Here is a 25885-nt window from a genome sequence, read left to right as displayed (position 1 = left end):
TCCCCTCCTGCCCCCCCCGGCGGGCCCGGCCGCACCCTGGGGGGAAGCTCTAAGGCAAACTCACCACCTCTGTATGAAGGGCTGTGGGAACCACCCATATGTCAACCTTAATTCGGGGCTCGGAGTTCAGACCCCAGCATTTCACCTCGTCTCGCCTTGAAATAATTCAAATAGTCTCTCAATTTCTCAATACCAGAGCAGGGTGGAGCTGTCTCTGCGTTGGTGGACCAGTGATGAGCAGCTCCAGCCTTCCCTACTCCTGGCTGAAGCCATTAAGGCCATGCTCAAAACCAGATGAGGGTTATTTTTTTAATTACGTAGTGTACGTAAAGAAGATAATTTAGCTGCAAGTGCTGCAGACTCTGTAAGTGTCTTGTCTTTTAAGGTGCTTATCCTTGTTTTTTTTGTTTAAATCAATCTTCTGTCATCAGAGCAGTTGGGAAGCAGATGGACCTGTGAAGCCACGCACTGGCCTTCTGCATTGGTAAGCTTGTGCCATCGGTGGTCTGTTGCTTTTGGACCTAATAGGTGAACCAAAAACTGGGCAATTCAGGCCAAGACTCTGTAAGTGTCTTGTCTTTTAAGGTGCTTATCCTTGTTTTTTTTGTTTAAATCAATCTTCTGTCATCAGAGCAGTTGGGAAGCAGATGGACCTGTGAAGCCACGCACTGGCCTTCTGCATTGGTAAGCTTGTGCCATCGGTGGTCTGTTGCTTTTGGACCTAATAGGTGAACCAAAAACTGGGCAATTCAGGCCAGGGGTTATTGTGAAGAGCAGACAGCTTTACTGAAGCAGTCCAGCCCTTTGCTTCGGGTCTCTAGCCAAGAGGAGAAGGCACCTCTAAAAATGTGCACCTGCAGGAAGAGGTTATCAGTTTGATGGGTTTTGGTCACTCCTGAATTTCTGTGGGTTTAAAGGAATGTGCTGCCCAGCTTGGAAGTTGCTGATCTTCAGGGAGTTAATTTCTCCTCCAGAAGCTTTCTCTCCCTCTGTGGCATGGGAGCAATGCTGCTTCATTTTGCAGTTTTCCCATTTTATGCTTGATGGTTAAAGTTGGAATGTTTCTCATTCTGCCAAGAAGCATTTAGAACGCTTTTCATGAGAAACATCAAAAGTTGCAGGTCCAGGGTTGATGCCCTGGCTGCTCTGCATAAATCACTGGGTGAATATATTTAAATGAAGAGTTATGGCAGTCTTGCTAGCTGAGTAAGAAAACAGGGCTGAGCAGCTCCCTGAAGCTGCATCTTAATGCTTTGGCTTGGAGTTGCAGGTTGGGGTGGTGGAGCTGATGGAACGGCAGGATGTTTCTAAACAGAATGTGCCTGCCCTTAGTTACGCTGCCACAAGGAATATAAATCATGCTGCGTACATAACTGAAGCCTTGAAAATGGCTTTTTGTTGCTATTGCTTGCCTTGTTTCGTTCAGCTGCTTGTGCTATACTTCCCTCTGGTAGAGGCAGATCTTGCACCCAGCAGTCAGGTCCCTGGCAGTTAAGGGAGCGATCCTAAGGTCCTAAGCCCAGCTTTCCAGTCCTGGCCTTAGTGCCAAAGCCTTGATGCTGTGACATCAACCTATAGGAAATTATGGTGCTTAAATACTCTCAAGGACCTGCTCAAAATATTTCATTTTCTGAGGAATTTTGTGGAATGCCCAGGAGGTGATTATAAACCCTTGGAATGTGGCTGCCTCTCCAGGAAGCAGTCCAGCCAAAGAGCATTTTGGGGCAACTCTTGAGTATGAAACCTCCACCAAATTTTTCTTATTTTCAGATTTGGGGTTGGTGCCCACAGCCTTCAGGCTGTTGGTTCCTCACACCAGAGGAACTCCTGCCCAAGCTGTCTGCTCTCAGGCACTCCTGCCCTTCCCTGCCTGCTTCTGTACCACTAGCAAAGCCCACACTTACCTGGTGGCTGCGGTGCCAGCGCATCCTGGGGAAGCCTGAATACTGTTCTTCTGGTGATGGCAGTACTCTGCTGTGGCGTGACCAAAACATGGGTGAGGGCCTTGCTGCAAGCCCTCTGGCCAGGCTCAGACTTGTGGCAGAGCTGGAGCCTCAGGAGGATTTCCTTCACAACAGGATTTAGAAGCACACTCAGGTTTCCTAAGAAGGGAGTTTGCAAGGGTTGCCCTGTCCATCAGTCTGTCCTTCACCCTTGTACTAGCTTTCCCTTGCTATTTGGACAAAAAGAGCATTGTACTTTTTTTATTTTTGAAAAAAACAATAGTTTTAAAATAGACAGACAGGTAGGTGGGAGAGTTTTGGCTAAAAGGACACACCAAAGCTCACCACACTCCTCTGTGTGACTCGTGTAATGTGCTCCAAAAGCCAAACCATGGCAGAAGCTGCAGTGAGGTTTCCTGCCTTGCTAGGCGTGGCAGTTTATCCTTCCATGTCTTTCTCTTTTTGTGTGGACTCTTTAATACTGAATAAGACAAAATGTGCAGTGGAAGCTTCCTTCTCTGATTAGAGCATTTGTCATTTCTCTTCCATGTGGATTCTCTGAAGCCTTGCAAGGAGTTTTGTTCAGCCTTTAATTCAATTAAGAAATCAAGCAAGAGATGAAAATCTTTTTAGTCTCATTGGTTTCATTGCTCATGATTACATCTGAAGAGAACCTCTCCTGCATAGTACAGCAGGGCAGCTTAGGGAGGAAGTATTTCTCCAGACTTCAGCTGAGATTTCAGGTGCTGCTGGAGGTTTGTGAAGCATGGATAGAGGAAAGGCTGCAGTCACCAGTTGGTGATGGTGCCTTGGTTTAAACCCATTTCTGGAGCTTTGATAGAAACCTGCTTTCCAGCCGGGTGACTTCTATCAAAGGTCGTTAGCTGGTGTGAATTAGACTTGAAACAGCTGGTGCATGGTGAGTGATACCGGGGACAGGACACACAGTGGGGACTGTACAACAGCTCTTCTCACACGTGTCCTCCAGCACTAGCTGGGGAGCGACCTGTCTGCTGAGGAACACAAGATCTGGTTCCAATGTAGTCCTGGCAGTTAAAAAGTGACCTATCTTGCTTCTTGGTTTTGTGTGATTTCTTGTTGTCAGTGCCTCAACTTTATTTTCCGGCTAGAGCTGCTGCGGTGTCCTCTAGATATTTTATTAGGCTGCCTTTTAAACAGTGATTATTTTGCTTTTTTAGAAATAATAATTTGTGCCTTTCACAGGCACCCTGGGCCCGTCTTTATATACTTGAAGGCTTGCATGGTGGTACAAAAATCCATGCTGGTTTTAAAAGTACATAAAGCTCAGCTTTGTCCCTGCAAATTCACTTGTAAGCCAGTCGAACACTTATGTAAATTGTTTCTAGAGAGTCCAGAATCAGATTTTAGTGAACTCAAGCTGCCATGGCATGGTGAGCCCATGGGGGGCCAGGGAAATTATCTCAGGAGTCCTACATCTTCTACTTCCAACACTTCTAGCAATTAGTGCCCCTCAAATCCAGGTGCAGTCATGGGGACTCCTCTGCTGCCTTGTGTACACTAACCACCAAGAGAATTCTTTCATAGTCCGAATTCAAATTGCTCTCATTTTTCAGAGTGGTGCTTTGGTCTCATCTCTGTCGACTGCCTGTCTCTGCTGCCTGCCCTGGCACTTCTGCCAGCCCAGGTGTCCTCTGTCCCAGGCTCTCCTGCAGAATGGCTTCTGCTAACATGTTTTTCTGGAATGCCACGGTCTTCATTTCAGAATGAATGTCAGAGAAATACAGCAAGATACTAAGTTTTTCCTTATCAAGAGAAATTTAGAGACAAAAATACCCATTTTATCTTGGTGGCTTGAGTTCTGTTTTTATACTATATCTTGGAAACTTGATAAAGTGTCTGTGTGCATATATGTATATACGTACACACAGGCGCTTGTTGCGTTTATCTTCAAAATATGCATCTTTAATGCATTTGTATGGAAGGAGCTCTTAGTCCCATCTCTTCTTTTTTATTGTTGTTTGTTTTAACCTTTTGTAGTTTAATTTCGTGTGGATTTTAGTACTAGCTTTAGCTTCCATTCCCTTAAACACAGAATTAAATATTAAGAGTTTTACACTCGCTCTGTTTCCAGACAAAACCAGGGGTTACAGGTAAACTTTTTTGAGGGGCTTGCTCTGGCTGGCTCCACACTGGAAACTGGAGCGAAGCCAAAAGATGGTTAAGCCCTGCCCTGAGGCAGGCAGACCCTTGCCCTGCCCTAGCTGTATATTTAGCCTAAATGCCCTTTCCAGTAACAGCCGGGGCAGATGCCTGGAGAGGAATGCAAGTCATCATTTCCCTGAATGTCCCGGGGTCCTGCTGTCTGTCACGAAGTGCTGCTTGAGCCAGAAACGCTGCCTTGGTAACTCGGCCTCCTAGAAAATTGTCCCATCCCACCGTTTTTTTGTTGTTGTTTGAACCCATATCAAGTTTTAACATTCACATTCACAACCCCATTGGGTCTTTGGGAAAACTTTTGGTTTGTTTGGGTTTGAGCCTGATTCCAGCTAGTTTGGCTTCTGGTCCTTTTATCAGAGGCGCATCCCACTTGGTTCTCTCCCAGCTGCCTCCAGGGAGGATCTGTTTGGTACATTTGATCCCCATCACCTTTCCCCACCAGACATCCCTCGGGATGGGGCTTGTTCCATGGTGCAAGCGGTGTGGGACAAGCACTGGTGAAGCTATCCCCCTGCTCTGGCTGCTTGGTGGGTGTTTAGATCCTCATTTGCTTGCTGCCAGCAGTTCTACCTGGCTGCGATGTTTGTAATTACAGGGAGAAAATGATCTCCCAGGCCTTCTAAATACTTGGGAAGATAATATCTGAGTTTCCTTTCAACTGAATGCACTTGAAGATATGATCTGAGTTGGCTGTCTGGGAATAACAAAGTGGGAGGAAGGGATTGATTGTGGTTGCTGAAACTTTCATCAAAGAGTCAGAAGTCTCTTGCCCAGCCAACATCTGCGGCTGGGGGTCAGGCGCAGCAGCCCTTGGAGGCATGGCTCAAGCACGGGACACGTAGACATGTAGCACGCATGGGCTGCAAGGGGCCACCTGAGCAGGGCCAACAAGCTGGGGACACCCATGTGGTCTTCCAGCAAATGTGTCAGGCCAGCATGAGAGTGCATAGTCGAGAGGTGCTTGTGGGTGCCCCATTCATCCACTCCTGCCTCCCCAGGGCTGCAGGAGGCTGGGGAAGCTCCTTGCCTCCAGAGCTGTTACCGTGGCACCTTGCAGGGGAAATGTGCTCTGCAGGGAAAGAAAAACACGCTCTGTGTCCAGCTGCCAGGAGGGCTCTGGTATCCTGCGTGCCTCTGCTGCTGCTCCGCAGTGCCCTTTGCACGCCCCTCTGCAGGAATTCCCCTGGCTGGGGGCTCTGGGGGGCTGGCAGTGGCAGTGCCCGGGCACGTGTCTTTTCCAGGGCACGTGTCTTTTCCAGGGCAAGAAGCCTTCCCTGGAGCAGAGTCTTCAACTGGGAAGGGCAGTATAATGGCCCAGCTTCTGGACAGGCAGATGGAATACAGGGATGAAAAAGGGAAATTCTGCTTTTTGCATCTTGTCTCTCTAATTCAGAGCTGCCTCTGCAGGAAGTGCCAGAGATCCCATGTCGGAAGGAACATAAAACCTGTGTGGTCCCTCGAGCTGACCAGCTTCCACTCGCTCACTCAGCACTCTGCTGTCTGTCGGTCAGAGCAGAGGCATCAGTGGGTGTCTCTTATCCCAGCCCAGGCAAGAACCACAGGCTGGTTTTCATGGTCAAGGGGAGACACGAGGTGCAAATGAGAGGGCTGTGGAAAGGGTTCATCCTTTCTGGGTGGCACAGAACTGTAGTTTTCACACAAAATGGAAGATGGTAGAAAGCTTCCTCTTAACTACAGGAAAGTTAAATATCTTGGTGCTTATTCTAGCAGAATAAAAACAGCTGCAAGGTGTCAATGGCTGTGACCACTTCCCTTACAAGCGTCACAAAGCAGTTTGTGGCTGGTGTGACTTGGAGCAACAAGTCAGTGACAGTTCATAGCAGAGTTCCCCAGCAGCAGGAAGGTGCCTCTCGTTTCCCCGCCTGGCACACATTTTTAGCCCCGCTGTTCCGGGTTTCTTTGGTTTTGTTTTTTCTTCCCCTACAGTGTTTTTTTCAGCATCAGTGTTTCCTGCGAGTGACGCTAGATGTGCTGGAAGTGAGCAACGCAGAAATACGGAACGGATGAGACTGAAAAAAACATCTTTTCTGTGGGACTGTCCTTTGAGCCAGGTGTCAGCGCTGTTGGGCGCTTCACTGGGTGACTGTGCGAGGCAGGCAGAGCCACGAAAGAGCACGTTGGGGGGCAGTTTTGGGGTGAAGAACCTTCCTCTTCTGTGGTGTTGCGGAGCGGGGAGGGTGCGCGGCAGAGTGCCATCCTTGTGTGCCTGGCCAGTGGCGCTGGGTTTCATCATCCCTGCTGCCTCGACACGCAGACCTGTGGGAGCTGACAGGACTTGCCCGCAGATCCTCCTGTGGAAACACACACCAGAGATCTTTGCAGAGACAAGAGCTCTGCTCTGGAAACTTGCACTGGCCCTTTTAAGCCAAGTCTGAGTTTGCTTCCTTAGAGAAGGGCTGCTTGTTAAGGCTTCCTTTAATTGAGGATATTGCTAACTGAGCAATCGGGTAAGTGGGATTCCCCCTAACTCTCCTAAATACCTCCTTATCTGGACGAGAGACTTGCACAGCAGTTACCTGAGCTTTCCGCAGGCTCGGCTCAGCAGCAGTAACATGCTGGCAGTGATTAATTACCACAGCCCAGTGATGTGATTGTGTGCTTGAGCAATTGGATTAGATGCAGCTAGATGGAGGCTTCACTTTCCCTGGTTCTTCCTGAAGTGGTGGTGTAATGAGGCACAGAGGAAGAGTGATTTCAAGGAGAGCCACGCTCCTGGGATGCTTCTCGTGGCCCCACGTTCCTGAGCTGTGGTGGACAGAAGAAAAGGTCACTGGGAAGGCACATGACTGGGAGTAGCTGCTTTGTCCTGCTCTCAATCCTTCCTTTCAACCTCATCTTCTGTCTGCACTGTGTTCCTGGATAATAAAGATTAGAGCATGTGCTTAACATGACAGCAGGACCTTGTAGCTGCATGGAGAAGGAGCGAGCTCCAGCATTGTCTTGACAAGTCAGCATCATATCAAGCGCAACATCACATCAACATAACATCACCAAGCAGGCCCAGTTCTGTGTCTCTGAGATGGGGGTTTTGGCACTGGAGATCAGGCATCAACGCTGGCATGTGCACCGAGCGCTGGGACCGGAGCAGATGTAGATACCAACTTTGATGTTTCAGCCAATGCTCTGGAGGCTCAAAGTTGAGACCAAAAGAGTGCTCTCAGAAGCAGGAGGATAAAGAGAAAGGCGGTTATTTCAGAAGATCAGACGGAGCGAAACACCCTGAAATTCAGGACTAACCTGAACCTTTGTGTTTGTTCTGTGAAGCTGGGCAGTATGGATCCTGCTGGAAGAAGGAGCACTGTGCTGTGTAGAGAAGCTGTGTTGATCTGGCTTTCCTTCCTAACTTGAGAGTGCTAAGTCAGGTGGCCCTATGGCCTGACTCTTCTCAGAGCTTAGCAGAAGACCACCTGCAGAATGCTGCCTGTGTTTGGGTTTTGGTTCTGGTTTGAGCTTGTGTGAAGCGTTGAGTTCTTTGCTCCCAGAGAGCTCCAGCTCCATGCCACTCGCTGGTCATGGACAATGGTCCAGAACACTGACTTTTTCCACACACAAGTGGGATGATGCCTCAAACAAGTGAGTTTGGGTTTTGCCCACAGCAGCACCATGTGAAATGGTGTGGGCTCTTGAACTTGACTGAGACACAACGCAGGTCCCCAGTGCTTGTTCCAGCCTCGCTGCAGGTGACATTCTCTTGCACTGGTGGCCAGTGGACTTGCTGACCAGGACTCCTGGCTTTTAGCCAGAGGACCTCCTCTCCTAAAAAGCGTTCTGACTTGAAGGGATAGTCCACGTGGAGCTCGGCACTGCAGGGCAATGCCTCGTTCCAGCTATCTGCAGACCTGTACCACCCTGCCTTTCCTCCTCAGCACGCAGCATGAGAGGCTGGCACTGTGTCAGCCTCTGTCAATTCTTTGATGAGGTGGAGCTGCGTTAGGAGAAGTTTCTTTGGTGATGCAAGTTTGTTCTCAGCTCTCCTGCTTGAGTTGTTTTTGTTATCAGCAACTGAATTCCTCCTGTACCTCCGGTGTGCTCCGCTTCCATAGTCTGAGACGGTTGTTCCGTAGTTCCCCTAAAGTGAAATTCTGAATGTGTGTGACCTGCAAGTGTCACACAAGATCTCAATGGCCAGTGTGTGAGTTGCTTGGCTGAGGGGTTTGGACGGGCAGTGTTTGTCGCCTGCTCTGATAATTGTTTCTGAAATGGGTGATGACTTCATCTTCCTCCCCTGCTCGCTACTGTTATCAAGAACAGGCTCCTTTCTGCCAAAATACTCCCCTCCATCTAACAAAAACGCCCAAGGCCAGGTCACATCATTTGGCTGAGCAGCACAGAGCTGCACCCTCCTCACACACCAGCTCCACTGCAGGCATGATGGGCCAGGAATAGGGGCTGCCATAAGGATGTGGTGCCAAACCTTTCCAGGTGTCCTTACAGCTCTGTGTGGTTGTATGTTGGGTGTCTGTCTGGTTTTCCTCTGCTCAGGTGTGGAGCTCAGTGCAGCTGGGGGAGGTGTTCCCATTTCCATGCTGATAGAATCTCAGCCCTGCAGCAGCCACAGGGCTGCCAGGTTCTGCTGCTGCCATGTTCCTCCCCCAGCTGAAGACTCCAGTCCTGCCTGTACTTGCTGTGTGGGTTGCTTCCTAGGCCCTCACGCAGCAGGACTTTCCAACAGGCGGGCTTCAGGAGATGTAGCTTACGGACAAGGAGTCCCTGCTGCAGTGCTCATACCCCAGGCCCTGTGGAGGGTGAAAGTGGTTTCTTCTGCTTTTTTAAGGCACTGTGCAGGGATGAGAGTCCCCCAGTTTCCCTATGTGACAATCAGTGGCCTCCTCAGGATCTCTTGCAGATGTCTGCTCCATCTCTGTAGCTCATTGACAGCCCATTGGATATTCCCCATCAGATATCTACTGTGGTAGTTGTCTACTTGCTGAGGTGACTCTAGATTCATCCAAAATCAACTGGTGTGTGTCTGACCCTCCTCTGACCACGCAGGGAGCTGGCAGGGGAGATGTGCCCTGTAGAAAGTGACTTGTCCTTACCCGCTCAGACGCTTCATCTTTTGTGATGATAACCCTCTAGAGAAGCAGCTCAGGCACCTTGCTCTGGGTGAAGACCACAACCATGTGCTCAGCTGCCTATGGCCTTGGCTTCTCTGCTGTTTTGTCTAGTGTATTCCTGTCCCAGTTGGTTCAGGCAGTTGGAAGGGCAAAAGCAGTGGGGGAATGGGCTTTCTTCCAGCACTGGCATCTCACACCAACCATCCTCCCATCTGTCTTGTGGTTTTCAGTAATGTTGCCTCTACTGTCTCTTTAGCCTTTCACTTGAGCCAGGTTTGCCTCAACTGACAGTGGTCAGATCAGATATTTGCCTTGTGGATGCTGTAGCCAGAGGTTATCGCCTTCAGCTCATAATTTCTGCTACCACAGCCCTCTTTGCTAGCTGTGACTGTGCTCAATGGGATGAAGTTCAGCAAGGCCAGGTGCTGGGTCCTGCACTTGGGTCACAATAACCCCCTACAATGCTACAGGCTTGGGGGGAAGAGAGGCTGGAAACTGCACAGCAGAAAAGGATCTGGGAGGGTTGTTTGGCAGCCAGCTGAAGATGAGCCAGCAGTGTGCCCAGGTGGCCAAGGAGGCCACCAGCATCCTGGCTTGGATCAGTGGTAGCGTGGCCAGCAGGAGCAGGGGAGTGATTATGCCCCTGGACTCCTCACCAGGGAGGTTGCACCTCAAATCCTGGGTTTAGTTTTGAGCCACTCACTCCAAGAAGGACCTTGAGGGGCTGGAGCATGTCCAGAGAACAGCAACGGAGCTGGGGCAGGGTCTAGAGCACAAGTTTTGTCAGGAGCATTGAGGGACCTGGGGGTGTTGAGCCTGGAGCAAAGGAGGCTCATGGGAGACCTTCTGGCTCTCCACAGCTCCCTGACAGGAGGCTGGAGCCAGGTGGGGGTCGGGCTCTTCTCCCAAGGAACAAGCGACAGGACAGGAGGAGACAGCCTTGAGTTGTGCCCTCAAGGGAGGTTTAGCTTGGACACTAGGAGGAATTTCTTCCCTGAAAGTGTTGTCAACCCCTGGAAGAGGCTGCCCAGGGCAGTGATGGAGTCCCCATTCCTGGAGTAATTTAGAATATGTGTAGGTGTGGTGCTGAGTGACACGGTTTATTGGTGACTTGGCAGAGCTGGGTTAATGGTTAATAATCTTAAAGGTCTTTCCCAACCAAAACAATTCTATGACTCTGTTATTCCTAGAGCATGGCGTGGTAGCCTTGAGCTTGGTTGCCTGCATAGACAGGCCCTCTGGCTCCTTCTGCAAGCCTCTGGTGGACAATACACGCTTGCATGGCTGCAACACAGTGGATCTGTTGGTCCTGCTGCCCCCGGAGCTCTGCAAGGGCAAGTAGCAGCAGGATTTCTCTTCTCACCAGGGGAAGGGTCCAGGGTCTCTTGGGACAGCCTGGTGTGAATCACACAAGGCAGCTGGGACAGGCTAAAATAAATCAGAGCTGTGCTCACAAGACTGTGAGCCAGTGGTTGGAAGTGCTTGAGTGTACTCTGGGAATTTGGAGCTGCTTCTCTCTTGGCCTGGAAAAAAGGAATTGGTTCAAACCAGGAGAGCGCTTGGCCTGAGGGAGCCCAGTTCTGTGTGCTCCTGGGGGCTGAGCAGCAACTGCTTGGCCAAGCCTAAACACGCTAATACTGAAAAGCTGGCAATGAGAGGAGACCTGGATTGAAAGCCAGGGTCATGGGTCAGAGGAGCAGAAGCAGTTCTTGTGCATCAAGCTGTCAAGGTGGCAGCTCTGAAGTCACAAAGGTTTCTTGGGACCTTCATACTGGGTAACTGGCACTGAAACCACTGGTGCCCCAGCCTTGAAAGGTCACCTATTACCATGGTGCTCTGTCTCAGCTTTGGCTCTGTCTGCCCTGTCTCCCTACCTGTGGCTTTCTCAGGATGCTGCAGCTTCAGAGCAGCAGAAATGCGGTTGTGTGCGTGGAAAAGCAGGAGGCTCTTGTTTCTCTAGAGATACTGCGTGTCAGCAGAGGAGCTGAGGAGCTCCTGCTCTCGAACAGCAGTGGTAGCTCTTGCAGCTACACCCCAAAGCTGGAGCAAAGAGGGCAGCGTAGCGGGAAGCCCTCGGTCCATCATGGGCAGGTCTGTGCGTGTTACCTGCCTGTCTGCGATGTCGGAGTTAATGTGCTGCTTGGGTTTCCTGTCTCCCCAGGTTGCCAGGACTCCTAGGATGAGGCTGCTGTGAAGGACTGGCGGATCCTGCCTGCGCCACGGTGCCTGCAGATTCCCTGCCAGCCCCTTTGTGGCCGGAGCGCTGAGGCCGCCAGGAAGAATGACTGTTGGATGCCTATTGCAAGCCCCTCTCCTGGGGAGGACTTGGCTCCCCATGCTGCTGCTGGCAGCCTCTGCTCACTGCCACTGGCCCAGTGAGCCGGCAGAAGTGGTTCGGGACTGGGAAAACCAGCTGGAGGCCTCCATGCACTCCATGCTCTCGGACCTCCGGGAGACTGTGCCAGCTGTGGTGGGCATACCGGACAGCTCTGCGGTGGTGGGACGCTTCTTCAGAGTCTCCATCCCCACAGATTTAATCGTTTCCAATGGAGAAATTGTCCAGGTGAGAAACGCCGTCCCCCTGAGGCTTGTTTTCAGTTATATTGTTGCAGGAGTTGAGCCGGGTCATGGAGGTTGCTGCGAAGCAGCCTGAAGGTTTTGTAGGGGCTAAGGGGAGCAGTTGTTGGTTTGGGTTTTTTAAAAATAATAAATAATTAAAGCTTTTTCTTTGCCTTATTGCAAGGTTCCTTTCTTCTATAATGGAGAGAGGAGGCTTCTCAGGGATGACTGATCAGGTTGGTTGGTTGTATTTAAACTGAGATACTCAGCCCCTGGAACGATGGGCACATTCATGAGGAGATGTCACCTCGGGATCTGGGGAGCCACAGATTCCCTAGGACCGCTGCTCGGGGAGTTGTTTCACTGTGGTAACAAAACATTGCTAGACAAATGGACCTTGTTGTGCCAGCAGGGCTCTGGGCTGCCTTTGACACAGTCTCTCCTGACCTCATCCCAGGGGCCTCTTGGGAAAGATGGCAGCATTTATCTGACTTACCTTCATTGCTGCTGGCGCTGCAGACACCTCAGCTCAAAACTGAGCTGTGGAATTGGTCCCGAGGGCAAGAAAGTGTCAGAATAGCACAGAGGAGGGTAGGCACACTGCCAAACACACGCTTGCTCATCTTTAGTCATTTCCTGAGAAGGTGCTGAGATGTTGTCCTCTTAGCATCTGCTTGCTTGCATCGTGGAGAGTTCAGAAAATTCTGGTTTTAAAAGAAAAACAGAAATGCCTTCCAATCTGGGAGTTTTTTTTCGGAAAGCAAAACTGAAAAATAGTTTTAAAACTCCATTTTTAGAAAACCTTATAACAAGACAACCTTCTGATGTGTCTCAGAAGATCAGAGGGAGATGGAGAGCAAGTCGGAAGAAAGTCTGACATCTCCACTTCTCCTTGAAGTCAGGTTTGGTTTCGCCTTGTGTCTTGTCACGTAACTATCTCAGTCCAGCTACGTGATCTCACCGGCTCTGGCGAGGGTGCCAGGAGCGCGATGTGCCAGTGGTGGGCAGAAAATGTGGGGAATGCATCTGTTCTCGACAGACGGTCAGATGGAGAGGAGGAAGGTAGTGGGTGAGCCCCCGGCGAGAGGAGTCAGAGAAGGGGACAACTTGTTTCAAAGCCAAGGCTGTGACTTGAGTGCAGCTGAGGAGACCGGCTCGGCCGGGATGCAGTGGTGCCTGCCCAGCTTTAACCACAGCCTGCTTTCTGAGCACGGGGCTTCTGTGTGGCACAGGTCTGCAGGAGGCCAGATGGGTGTGTTGAGCCCAAGATCTCGTGTTAGAGAAATGATAACTTCGGTTTGGGATTCTTTGTCGGAGTGCCTTGTTCTGGTGTTGTCTACTTGACAGCAAGAATAATTTTCAGTGTTTGTATAACAGTGCAGCTTTCTTTTCCTGGCATAAAACTCATCTTTGATAGCTCCACTAGCTGCAGGTAAATCCTGAGTGTTGGATTTTTTTTCCACTCCCCCAGACAGCTTCAAACAATATCTCTGCCACACTGGTGTTTGGGCATGTTTGCTGCCACCAAGAGATACCTGAGGAGCCTCAAATGGACTGGGCTGGAGCAGGACCCAACAGTTGCTCGTTGTGTGTAGTTCAGCAAATGCTGGGAGCGATTTTCATGCTTGGCCATGGGCTTGCCCGAGTGTGTGTTGCATCTGTTCACCTTGAAATTGATTTTAAAAGTGCAGGAGGCTCCAGGGCACTGTTAGCAGCCTTGCTTGTTATCTGGAAGGTCTCTTCTTTGCAGAGAACAGCTGACCTTTGCTACAGGGATTTGATTCCTGGCCAGTGGGAACTGCATAGGCAGTTTTGGGTGCTGGTGTGTGTTTTTGTTTTACCAGAAAGTTTCAGGGCAAGTTGTCCTGGTTGTTTTCTCAGGCTGCCTTGCATTTCTCAGGCAGAGCAGTAAAAGCATAATATTTCTGGATTTTTCTAATTGGTGTACTTAAACCCTAATCAGAAAGAATAAGGCTGTGCCCTTTGAAATGAAACAGTGGGTCAGAGTTTATGATAAGATGTGGTTGCCTGCACGTAGTCCTCTTAAATTTTGAATAAATTGATTACTTCATTTAAAAAAAAAAAAAAAAATTCCCAGGAGCTTCCCATCCAGAGCCTGAAGAAGGTGTGACTGCTTCTTATCTAGATGATTCCTGATGATTATTTCTAAGCTCAGTTTGTATCATGGTGGGGATTGCCATGAAAGTGCTTCTCAGATCCTCTCCCTGCTTGTTAGCAAATTCCAACTGGCTGTAGACGAAATACTTTTCTCTGCAAACTTGGCTGTGGGATGGAAACAACGGCAGGCATCTGCAGCGTGGTGGAGGAGTGCCTTGCAGGCACGTTCTCCCGCACCGATCTGCGAGCTCTGTGTGTGACCAGGCTCCTCCTCGGCCTGGGTCAGGCATCAAGGTGTCCTCGGAAGGGCAGCTCTAGGTAGATTGCAGGTGTTTCAGCTGTTGAATTTTTGGTCAGTGCAGGTGTTGTCCTCTAGCTTCTTTGCCACAGCAAAGCTTCTCACTTCGAGATTGCTCTCCTGGGGTCTGAACGTGTCTTGGAAATGAAAGCTCTTTGTTGCACCTTCCCAAAAGGGTCAACGGCAGCTTGTCACCCTTCCCACTACATTTGACACCAAAACCTTGGCGTTTCTGCAGGAGTTGGATTAAAACATCCAAAATCTGCATAGAACACAGCAGGTAGAATGAGGGTGTGCAGGTTCCTCCCAGCTCCTGGCCAATGCTGGGTGGGAGCAGGATAACCATGGGTGCCAGTGCTGGTACCCTCACCACGATCTGTCGTCACTGGTCTGACGATCTCACCCCATTCCCACCAAAGACTGTGCGGAACCTGACCTGTTAGCTCCCAGCTGTGTCCTGTTGTTGAACAGATCACACCCGGGCCAAAGACCAGGTGGGTTTCCCGTTCCTGCCACTTCCGTTTGAAGCTGCTCCAGAATTTGGCTGCTCTGATTAAAAATGCAGTTTCTAGCCTAAATTTAGAGATGGCTAGAAATATTTATATGTGCTGCCCTTTACCCTAAATCAGTTCTACCTTCATAACGTTTACTTCCTTTATGTATTTATAAGTTACAGGCATATTCCTCTGTCTTGATTTTATTAGGTTAAGCAAGCCAGCCTCTTTAGTCTTTTTCATGAAATAAACTTTCTTCTTCTCTTTTTCTCTCCTCATCTTTGCAGCTGTGTTCTGCACCTCTCCCAGCTTGAGTTCGTTTTTCGTACGTTTGTGTGACCGCAGCGATACAAAATACTCCAGAGGAAATTTTACCAGAGCCTCTTGTAAAGGCATCAAAACATCCTTTTCTATAAATAACCTTGTTTGATACAATTGTTTGCTTTTCCATGTCTCCTTTCATTTGTCTCGGACATCTTGCCATCAGCTGAAATATCCAGGTCTTATAGGTTTTTCTGTATCCAGTTGTTGAGGTCCCAGAAGAGGTGCATCGTCATTGATTTTGCAGTGCTGAGCTTGGTCTCCATGAGGTCTGCTAGACCCCTTTCTAAGGTGGTCTCATTTTTGTGTTGTGAAAATCTGAGCCTCCCATTGCTGTCTGTTGGGTGAGGACAGTGACACTGGTGCCGATGGCACCTCTGTCAGTGTTTGGGATGGTGACTGTTGCGTAACGTGTAGCTCTCCACTCCTCCCACCAGTGGTGATACCCTGCCACACACCGGGAGAGCTGACACTGGCCATGGCCCATAAAAGAACCACCCCACAAAGGAGAGGACAGTTACGTGGTGATGACCTTCATCCTGCATGCAGGACGTTGAGCTGACTTGGCATGGGAACTGCTGTAGGAAGCATCTGGTATCTCCAAGTTGGTGAGAAGAGCTTTCTGACTCTGAGGAGTGTGCTAGAGGCTGCAGTGGTGTTTCTGAAGGCTGGGTGAAGTGAACAGGGGACATCTGGGCTGCAAACGCCTCTCTGGAAACACCAGGCACTGCACCTGGGTCTGAGTCTTAAATACAGTCATGAAGTGGCATTGTTGTGGCAACACCTGCTTGTGTCTCATGGGATGCAGGGACAAATCCAGTCCCTTCTAATCAATACAAGGGTTCTCACAAGGTATTTGAGCCCTTCGGTATCCTAAATGTTTATGCTCACAGTACATAAAGACGTGCAATGTAATGGCTTTTGTGTAAAGGTGAGTCTATAAAGTATGGTGGGAGGAGAGAAGCTCCCAGTGTGTGCTGCTTCCCAAGGCACGTCCCTGGGCAGGCAGGTGATTTGCTGTGTCTGCCTTGAAGATAACGTAAAGCTGCTGACCTCCCTTTGTGCTGGTAGCAGGAGGTATGGGATGGAACTCACATGGTAGATCTGCTGCAGGTTCCTTGACCAATGCTGAGGAGAAACTCTCAGTGGAGCCCGGCTAAGTCTTACTGTTCCTGGCTGTGTCTTGGCTTCTGATTATTTACAGTTCTGAAGTACGAAGTCTTACCGAGGGCTTTCTCGGGAAGACAGATAAAACACGCAGCAGGGGCCCCAAGAAGCTGTTGCTGTGTGCAAACATAGCTGGTGGCACAGTGATTAGAAGAAGTGAATTAACCCACGTAGCTGACTTATGTGGGGCAGCCGTGCTGCGGGTTTGGGGGTTATCGGACCGTTGGACACTAATCTGGGCAAAAAGGAGACTTGCTTTCCAAGCAGGGGCCTGATTTTCCAATCGTTCTTCTATTTGCTGTCTGTTGAAGTGGCTTTTATTGAACAGGTTTACTCTCCTCAGACTTCAGGGACCTTGTTTTATAAACAGGATCTGTGGAGGCTGCGTTGCAGGAGTCCTGACATCAAGTACCTGCTGCCACGGCTGTGCTGCACCTCAGCCCTGCTCTGAGCCCGGAGCAAAGGGCTGGATGTTGGCAGCCAGCCTGCAATGCCAGCACACACTTCCTTTTCAGGGAAGAAAAACTCAAAAATACTGACTTACTTTACTAATTTTTTTCCCCGCTCTTGCAATGATCCTTATTTCAAAGAGTCTTAACTGAATGTGAATTTTATTAAAGTGGCATTTCTCAAAGGAGGAAGGCAAGCAAAGAGCACTCCTGAAGGGCTGTGTCATCGAGTTGGGTATATTCAGAGGTTTTCTGTGTCAGAGCATTTGAACTTTGCCTCATCCTCAGGGTCTCTGGTATTCTTGGGCTGAGCTGAAGGTGCAGCAACAGCTGCTATTTACAGGGAGCACGTGGGTATCAGTGGCAGTGCCTGGAACAGGTCCAGGCAAGGGACAACTTGGGCAGGGCTTTGCTTAGCTGCCATGCTGCGATCCTGGCGATAAGATGAGCTGATAAGATTACTGCTGGGGGGCCGAGGGGGCCGCTTATCTTTTTCCTGCAGCGAGACCGAGTCGGGGAATTTGACATTTTCTGTGCGCGCGTAGTAACAAGCTCTGAATTTGGAGGAGTGGAAAATGTGACTCAATCTAATTATAAACTGGCTTTTCAGACGGGCTGGGAAGTTCCTTGTTTTGTCCTGCTCCTACGAGTCGTTGCTCTGAGCATCCAGGGAGATTGAGGAATGCGATGGTAAGGAGAATCCTGCGGAGGAGCTGACCGAAGATCCAGGGACCCTGCTGGCCTTTCCTTGCTGTGCTTCCCAATGTCAGCTTCCCAGCAATCTGCTGATGGCTGGAATAAATTGCCAGGGCTGGCTAGCTGCGTGGCGGCACCTCCAATCCTCCAGCATTTGGCATCTCTGCCGGGTGGTATTTTTGCTTCCCTTTGGCCTTTCACTTATAAAACGTTGCACTGACAGAAGAGCCCGGCCAAACTTTTTTTCTCTAACTTGTTTGGGGGGCAGGAAAAGCTTCAAACAAGGGAGAAAGCAGGCGTGGGCAGCCCGTGCTGACCCCAGCCCTGGCGCGGGCGGGCTGCGCCTTCCCGCTCCAACAATAAGGGCAAACAAATCTTTCCAAGCTGCTTGCATGGCCCAATGAAAGGAGGATTTCTTGGGACACTCAATGTTTTGTGGTGACCTCCCAGTGAAACAGCTGTTGTGTTCCCTTGCCCAGGCAGAGTGGGAGGCTGAATAGTGTCCTTACAGCAAAGCACAGAGGCGCATCTGGAAAGGAAGCCGTCATGGTAGGAGTATGTGAGGGTGGCCTGAGCTGGGCGTAGTCGCCCGGCCTGCACTGTTCCAAAGCCGTTTTACTGGTCAGGAAGAAGTCAGTGAGACAAAGCAGAGCTCCTTGGGCAGGCTGTGGCTACGGGAGGTGAGCAGCACACGCAGACTGGAAAGCTGCCTGGCAGAAAGGGGCGTGGGAGTGTGGGTGGCCAGCCAACTGAGCAGGAGCCAGCAGTGTGCCCAGGTGGCCAAGAAGGACAATGGCATCCTGGCCTCTGTCAGAAACGGTGTGACCAGCAGGAGTAGGGAGGTGCCCGTGCCCCTGGACTTGGCACTCACGAGACCGCACCTCGAGTCCTGTGTCCAATTTTGGGCACCAAGGATATGAAGGACATTGAGGTGCTGGGGCGGGTCCAGAGAAGGGCAACGGGGCTGGTGAGAGGGCTGGAAAACATGCCTTATGAGGAGCGGCTGGGGGAACTGGGGTTGTTTAGTCTGGAGAAGAGGAGACTGAGCAATAACCTTATTGCTTTCTACAACTACCTAAAAGGAGGTTGTGGTGAGGCTGGTGTTGGTCTCTTCTCCCAAATTACCAATGACAGGACGAGAGGAAATAGCCTCAAGTTGCACCAGGGGAGGTTTTGATTGGATATTAGGGAGAATTTCTTCCCTGAGAGAGTGGTTAATCATTGGAACAGGCTGGCCAGGGAGGTGGTGAAGTCACCATCCCTGGAGGTATTAAAAAAATGAGTAGATATAGCACTTGAGGCTATGGTCTAGTGGTTAGGGAAATGTTGGGATGAAGGTTGGACTTGATCCTAGAGGTCCTTTCCAACCATAGTGATTCTATGATTCTCATTTGGGTTTTCACCAGCACGTAAAAGCAGAGCAGCTGCTTCGAGTAGCTCTGTGGCCCGGTCCTTCAAGAGGTGAAGTCGGAAGTTGAAGGCCAGGAGCTACAATACAGCCTTGCTGTCCCTTAACTCCACTTTCTGAGCTGAAAGCTTTGGTTCTTCTAAGGCAACAGCTTCAGTGCACAGAGACATGCCTGTAGAGCTCTGCAGGGCTCTTGCTGGGACCAGCTGTACTGCAGTGTGAGTTTAACCATCCTGACCTACCCTGTGCACAAAGGAAGCACCAGTTACCAGCTGTTCCCATACAGCTTTCAGTCTCTGAACAGAGGTGGTGAGCTCCTGCTGGTAATGAAGACTCAGGTCACCGAGGCTGACGTATTTCTGAGAGACGGTGAAGTTCTGCTCCGTGTTTTTTAGGCTTGCAGGGACAGATGCATCTGCATGGAAGGTTCTGGAGCAGTTTGTGTTTGTCCATGAGTTCTTGTGCCTGTCCAAGGCATGCAGCAGCTCAGAAGAACGCCGTGTGCTGAGGATGCCCTGAAGCTCTGGCAGGTATCACAGTCTCCTCTGTGGGGAAGCACTCAGGCTGTGATTCCTCCCTGCTTTCTGGGCTCAGTAAATGTCACTTTCCTTTCTTCAGACTGAGCTTTCCCATAGCGCAGCACTGTAGCTGTGCTCAGCGAGCAGAAGGCTCCAAGAAGTTCTCATCCTCCTTTCACCTCTGTTTTCTGGGCCTTGTGTTTCTAGGCAAGACCCTTCTGATGTCCTAGTTTGCAGTTCTGATGTGTCTGAGGAAAGGAAGGAGTATGTTAGATTGGAGGCTGCTTCTTGTGTCATCCTCTGGTTGCAGGCAGGCAAGCCTCCCTGTCAGGGCTGTTCCTTGGGGCCAAAGATTCATGGCCATTGTGGTCTGAGGGTTGTCCAGCTCCTGCTTCAAGCCATCGTGTTCCCTCACCTCATTCAGCAGCTTCTGGCTCCATCTTTGCCTCAGTGAAGAAGAGGAATGCACCCAATGGACCCATGGGCAGAGCCTGCCTCCCAAAATGAGGACTCCATCCTCTGACACAGAGCCCACAGGCCCCACATTCTCAGCGCTTCTCCTGAGTCCAGGTCAGCTGTGCCAACATCAGTGCCCACAGTTCCAGCAGTGCTGGGGCAGATCTGAAACTGATGCCTCTACCACCACTTGTTGGCATTTGCAAGTCAAGGCAGCCCAAAATCTGCCTGCTTACGTATGTGATTTGGTGCCGAGGCTGCCTGTTGCTTCTGCTGCCAAAACTGCCTGGTGCCCACTGCATTAGCAAGGGGTTAAGATGAAGCCGGGGCTTAGGCAAACAGCTTAGATTTGACTCTTTCTCTGCGGTTAGATTTGTATTTGAATTGCATTTGAATTTCCATTTGCTTCACCTGCCTTCTGGTTCATTGCTTGCAGAAGCCCGAGCGCTGCAGACTTGGTTTAACGCTGGTTAGGTCAGGCGGCTGAGCACAGTTCAGGGTCTTTTTCATTCCTGGCCATATGCATTGGGGTGACGCTGAAGGAACAAGCCAGAAGGGAATTCTGTCGCACAGTAAACTGTCACCGGTAATTATACTTGGAGTGAAATTCCTGGCGCGGGGTGTCTCGGCAACAGCTGGACACAGGGAGGGGGAGGGGAAGGGGCAGTGGGAGATCCGGCAGTGCTGCTGCAGTATCCTTGCTCACCCTTGCCCAAAAGCAGTCAGGGCTTTTTTTAAGGACTGATTTGAAAGGGTACAGGAAGGAGCAGAGTGAGTCTCTGGAACTAGCAGCAGAGACTGGGCAGCTGCCATCAAATACCTCCAGCTATCTGGGAGGATTTCATAGTGGTGTGCCAAAGGGAGACTTGGGGCAGGATCCTGCGGTACCTGTCTCCTGGAGAAGGACTTGCTGACTCCTTTTTGGAGGATTCTTCTGGGGGAGGGGGAGGGGGAGGGGGGCTAAATACTTAGAGGATTAGAGGGCACCCTGAAGGCAAGAATGTGGTCTTTGCCTGAATCCCCTCAGAGGCAGCAGTTTTGCCTGCTGCTCCTTTGCTTATCTTTGTCTTGTTAGCTACAGGGCTTTAAGATCTAAGTTTAAGAAACCAACTCAAACAGAGCTATCTCCTTTCATGAGCTGACTGCTTTTGGCTAGCCTAAAAATAACAGGCCACGTATATCTGAAAGGACTTTGTGAACAAGGTCTTCGAACCCGGCCAGACTACTATATGTATTTGAAATCCCAAATATGGCTAATTTTTTAATGGTCTTCAGTACACTGCCAGGCTTGTGTAATCTTGAGCCGATAAGCATTCATTTACAAATATCTCAAATAATGGGAAAACAAAGGCAGACTTTTTTTTTTTTCCGTGAGCAACGAAAGAGTTATTTTGAAGCCAGACCCCTTGAGGGAAATGGCAGGGCTTAGGGCTGATATTTATTGCCTACATAGAAAACTGGGAGACTTTTTAATGAAAACTAGAGATCCCAAATCATTAACTATGCATTTACTTAAGAAGCACCATTTGAGGCAGCATTTGTAGGAAACTTTGCTAGGACAGAGTCCAGGGTTCCCCCCCAGCATGAAGTTCTTGGTGACCGTGACCGAGGGCTCTGCTGCTTAGTCCATTTAGGAACAAGTGGTTTTACTCAGCCTGATAACTGCTTTGATTATCCACGCTAATCTTGCTGTGCTCTTCCTTTGCCACGCAAACACAGATAAATTGTGCTGCCAGGGCAGTAGCTGTGTCTAGAGCAGAGCTGTGGCACCGACCGTCTGACTTGTAGCCTTCCCAAAGATTTCCCAGGGGAGACGCAGGCATCTTCAGGGGCTTCATGGGTATAATACACATCAATTTGATTTTCTTAGTCACCTCTTGCAGTACCCTTAGGAACAGACCATGTCTCCTTGCAGGTTGTGCACAGCTGAAACAGCTCAGCTCTTTTTAAATCAAGTTTAAGTGGATTTATAAATGTTTTGCAGCCGTCACATCCCTGCTAGAACAACTTGTCCCAGTAGGTGATGCCTAGCCTGTTTTTATTTTTCAGGAGAACTTTGTTTTAGGTGTGAATCTGCCTAGCCGCAGTTTCATTTTCTAGCACTGACCCTTAAAAACATGAGTTCACACGTTAAACCACAGGTTCAAAGTAGTTTTCCAAGCAGAAACATTCAGAGTGGCCTGTACCCTTCTCACTGTCCTTTTTGCGTGTGGGGTTGGCCGCCATTCCCAAGTGAGTTTGGCCATCAAACATAGGAACGCGCATGATTAATGAGAGAATCCCCTCGTGACATGAGATTAAAAGTAGTGCTTGTTGTAGGTCTTCTCCTCAGGTCATGTGTCATGCCTGGGGAGGAGGAGGGAGCAGCAGAAAAACCCTGGCTCGAAGGAAAGCTCTGCATGGAGGGTGTGATACAGTAATTAAGGGCTTTTGCAGAGTGCGGGGAAGGGTAAGATTTGTTTCAAGCGTAACCTGAAATTACACATTGCACCACTCACTGTAAAAGTTTTTACTCTTCTTGATTGTGTAAGCCTGGGTAACGCTGCAGCTTTGTCCTGGCTCCTTCTGTTTCTGTTCCTAACTTGTGCCCAGCCCTGCCCCTCCTCCTCCTCCTCCTCAGCGGGCATGTCAATGGCTAATTTTGGCATGAGGGGATAAAGAGCGGCTCCATCCAGCTCCTGCTAATGTAAATGCTGGATTGCACCAGGCACTGTCCTGGTATCTCTGTTTTTGGAGGGTATGATGAAATTACCCTTTAGGGTTTTGTTTGTGTTTTGTTTTTTTTTTTTAAAGTAACACAAGTGCAGGTCAGCCCTGCTTTGGGCTGGTCAGAGGCAGATCCAGCCTTTGTTCTCTCTTGGCAGGAGAGATGCCAAGGAAGGACAGTTTGCTCCTTTGTTCCCACAGGAGGGAGGCTCAGCTCCCTGGGCCCACCTCAGGTGAAGGGCTGCTTTTCCTTTGGGCTGGATGATGGGGTCAAAACAACTCCTGTTCCTGCTGTGGTGGGGGTGTGAGTGCAGGCAGCAGCCCTGCCAAACCCACCATTTTCTGCCAGACACATGGGTAAACAGCAAGGCTGAGTGGAAGGGTGTCCACATCCCAGCGCCTCAGTTTGGGTGGAACACATCAGGGTGTAGGGCCGCTGGGGCAGCTTCCTCCAGCTGGTGTCGGCAGGAATCTGAATTTCCTGCTCCGGGATATTGCAGCTGAGGAGTTAACTCAAAGCTGTGCTAACTTTAAACTCTGCTCTATAAACTGTACCCAGTATTTCCTGATGTGCTCTCTGGCTTGTCCAGGCTGGCAAAAAGTGGGGTTGATCCTTGCAGAGGAGAGGAATGAGGGTGTTGCCTGTGTGGTTGTGGCCGACATGCTCTGCAGCCCTTGCACAAAAGCTGCTCTGACCAAAAGATGTCCATCCTTGCCCATCCCCAGGGCTTTCCCGAGCAGGACCTCTGGCTGGGCAGGTCTGGCGAGTCCAGCCCCATCTCTGCACCCGCTGCTGAATGGGGGGGCTCTCCTGCCAGGCAGGTTGCCTTGCCAAGCTCCTCGCCCAGCTTTGCATTTGGATAAATTATGAAATATATATGAGCTTTACAGAATTGCAGAGTAACCAAAGCACCTTTTCAGGAGAAGAGCTGGACCTCTGCACTGGACTGCAGTGAGCCCTGAGCCTCGACCAGCCTGCTGAATGTGTTTCTGTGGGGCCCAAAACACCCTGCTTACTCTGAGTGTACTGGGGAGATGCCTGTGGTGAGCTCTGGAAAGCCCAGCCAGGGCATTTTCCAAATGCCTCCAAGTGTGGGAGGTGGTGGAATTGAAGTTACTCGCACTGGGCTACCTACAGCCCCAGGAAATGTCACAGCCCACCAAGATGGCAGCGTCATCCCTTTCACCAAGTAGCCAAAATGGCTCCACTGAGCCTCATGATTAGTGAGTGGACAAAGTGTACTGCAGACAAAGGGATGTCAGCTCCTGAGATAGGGAGGCTTGCATCCACCCTCAGCTAGAGCCTAGGGCAGGAGGCAGGAGCCCCTGGGGCTCTGATGTGTGTGACTTCTCCCTGCATGGGGCAGGGGGCACCTTGGCAGGGTGTCAGATTCGGAGAGAACCAGGGTCATCCCTGCATGAGGAAAAGAACCAAGCAGATCTGCAGGGGCTGAACCTGGGCTGGCTGGGAAGGAGACCTGAAGTTGGAAGAGGTGGGTGGGCTCACCAAGGCACAGGTGGATAAACTGGGAAGCAGTCTGAGGTCACCACCAGCCTGCTCCTCTGGAGTGTATGGAAATCCCTCCATTACATACATTGCTCCAGATCTTGGGCCACACGGTTTGAAGGGGAGGCTTGTGCTCTTGACCAGGCTTCACTAATCTGTGCCACAAGTCCTGTTAAAAAAAAAAAAGTGTTGCTGTTGACCTGAAAGAGGTAGTAAATACTGCATGGAAGTGCTGAGGTGCCTGCGGTCTGGGCAAGAGGTGCCTGCAGTCTGGGCAAAAGCCGTCTGTTGTTTGCAAAGGCAAGTTGTTCTCTGAAAGTCAAATCCCTCATTTTAAGCTAACTCTGAGTACAAAGCCAGGCTGGCACATTGTCCTCTTTGATGTCCCAGCCCATGCACTGTGTCCCTGCCTGCCAGCACGGTGCTGGACTGACCAGATGTTGGGTTTGCTCCCCTCCTTCATCCCCAGCTCACCATTCCTCTGGCAGTGCAGGAGGACATGCTGTGTTTTAAGCTGCTGTGTGGCTCTGAGGCTTTGCTGGTGTGCTCCAGCCAAGCAGGGGACTCCAAGCCATAGTTTGCCACCTTCTGGCCCCTCCAGCTTAGCCTGGCTGCTGGACGAAGCTGAAAGTTAACAGAGAAAACCTGTGTTCCCCTGAGCTGCTGGAGCAATGCGTTTGCAGGGCATGTTCAGGTGAAGAAAGGAGTGAGACAGCAGGGATGGGAGAGGAAGGAGTGGGAAGAGGTCACCAAGCCACCTTCCATCATTTATCAGTGGTCCTGGCTAACCAGGGAGGTCTCAGTAGGCTGGAGGTGAGCAAATATGACACCCATCTCCAAGAAGGGCTGGAAGGAGGATTGGAGGAACTACAGACCTGTCAGTCTGGCCGTGATGCTGAGCAAGTTAATGGAGAAGATCATCTTGAGTGCCATCACGTGGCACATACAGGACAACCAGGTGATCAGGCTGAGTCAGCAAGGAGACCTTCTTGCTCTGTACAACTCCTTGAAAGGAGGTTAGGGCGAGGTGGGGGTCAGTCTCTTCTCCCAAGGAACAAGCGACAAGGAGAAAGAGCCTCAAGATGTGCCAGGAGACGTTTAGGCTGGAAATATTTCTTCCCTGGAGGGTTTTAGGGCAGTGGTGGAGTCCCGATCCCTGAAGGGATTTCAAAGCTGTGGAGATGTGGTGCTGAGGGACATGGGCTAGTGGTGCTCTGGCAGTGCTGGGGGAACAGTTGGACTTGGTGATCTGAAAGGTCTCTTCCAACCGAAATGATTCTATGATTCTGCAAGAGGGCAGTTGTTGGGTCGGCTCTGCTGTGTAGTGTAACTTCACTCTCAGCTTCATAGCTGTCCCTATGACTTAAATGCCCCTTCTGCCCTTGGAGAAGATTAATCACTTGTGCTTAGCAGCTGCACAGCAATACCAGAGAGCCAGTGCCTGCAGGTGAGGGACCTTTGCAGGACTTTGACTTCCCATGGCTCCCTAAGCCCTTTGGGACCAGCACACCCCGCAGAGCTTGTCCTTACCACCCTGTAGAGGAGACACGGGCTGTCCCACTCTGGCAAGGACATTCCTTACCCAATTGAGGAGTTGTGCTTCAGATTTTTTTCTTTAATCCTTCAGGTTAGGTGTTATCACTGCTAGAATCTGTCCTAATGCTGTACTTCTAAAAGCACCACCTTCTCTTTTTTTTTTTTTTGTTCGGTAGATCTCCGAAGCTGGGAAGGACTCCTTGCCTTCTTGGTTACACTGGAATGCGGAGAGCAGCTCCCTGGAAGGGCTGCCCCTTGACACGGACAAGGGCGTCCACTACATCTCGGTGACCACGCTGCAGCCCTTCCCGAATGGGAGCTACGTGCCGCAGACCGCCAACGTCTTCTCCGTTGAGGTGCACCAAGAAGACCACAATGAGCCTCAGTCAGTGCGAGGAGCCACCCAAGACACGGGTGACGCAGCGCCATTCG

The 25885-nt window shown here is 50.4% G+C and overlaps 1 protein-coding gene across 1 annotated transcript in view; it reads left to right on the top strand.

Annotated features, from left to right (window-relative positions):
• Nucleotides 1-11501: 11501 nt before the first annotated feature.
• DAG1 (dystroglycan 1 (dystrophin-associated glycoprotein 1)) overlaps nt 11502-25885 on the top strand; it is a gene marked incomplete at its 3' end in the record, with an annotated part of 16509 nt that continues 2125 nt past the window's right edge. The window contains 2 exon segments of the mRNA XM_008947540.1: nt 11502-11783; nt 25630-25885. The exon segment at nt 25630-25885 is cut by the window's right edge and continues 1778 nt beyond it. Of these exon segments, the coding sequence (XP_008945788.1) occupies nt 11502-11783; nt 25630-25885 (538 nt within the window).

The sequence above is a fragment of the Merops nubicus genome, unplaced genomic scaffold, assembly GCF_000691845.1.
Source record: "Merops nubicus isolate BGI_N331 unplaced genomic scaffold, ASM69184v1 scaffold1939, whole genome shotgun sequence".
NCBI lineage: Eukaryota > Metazoa > Chordata > Aves > Coraciiformes > Meropidae > Merops > Merops nubicus.
Note: the sequence above shows the minus strand (reverse complement) of the source record. Positions and strands in the feature narration are given on the sequence as shown.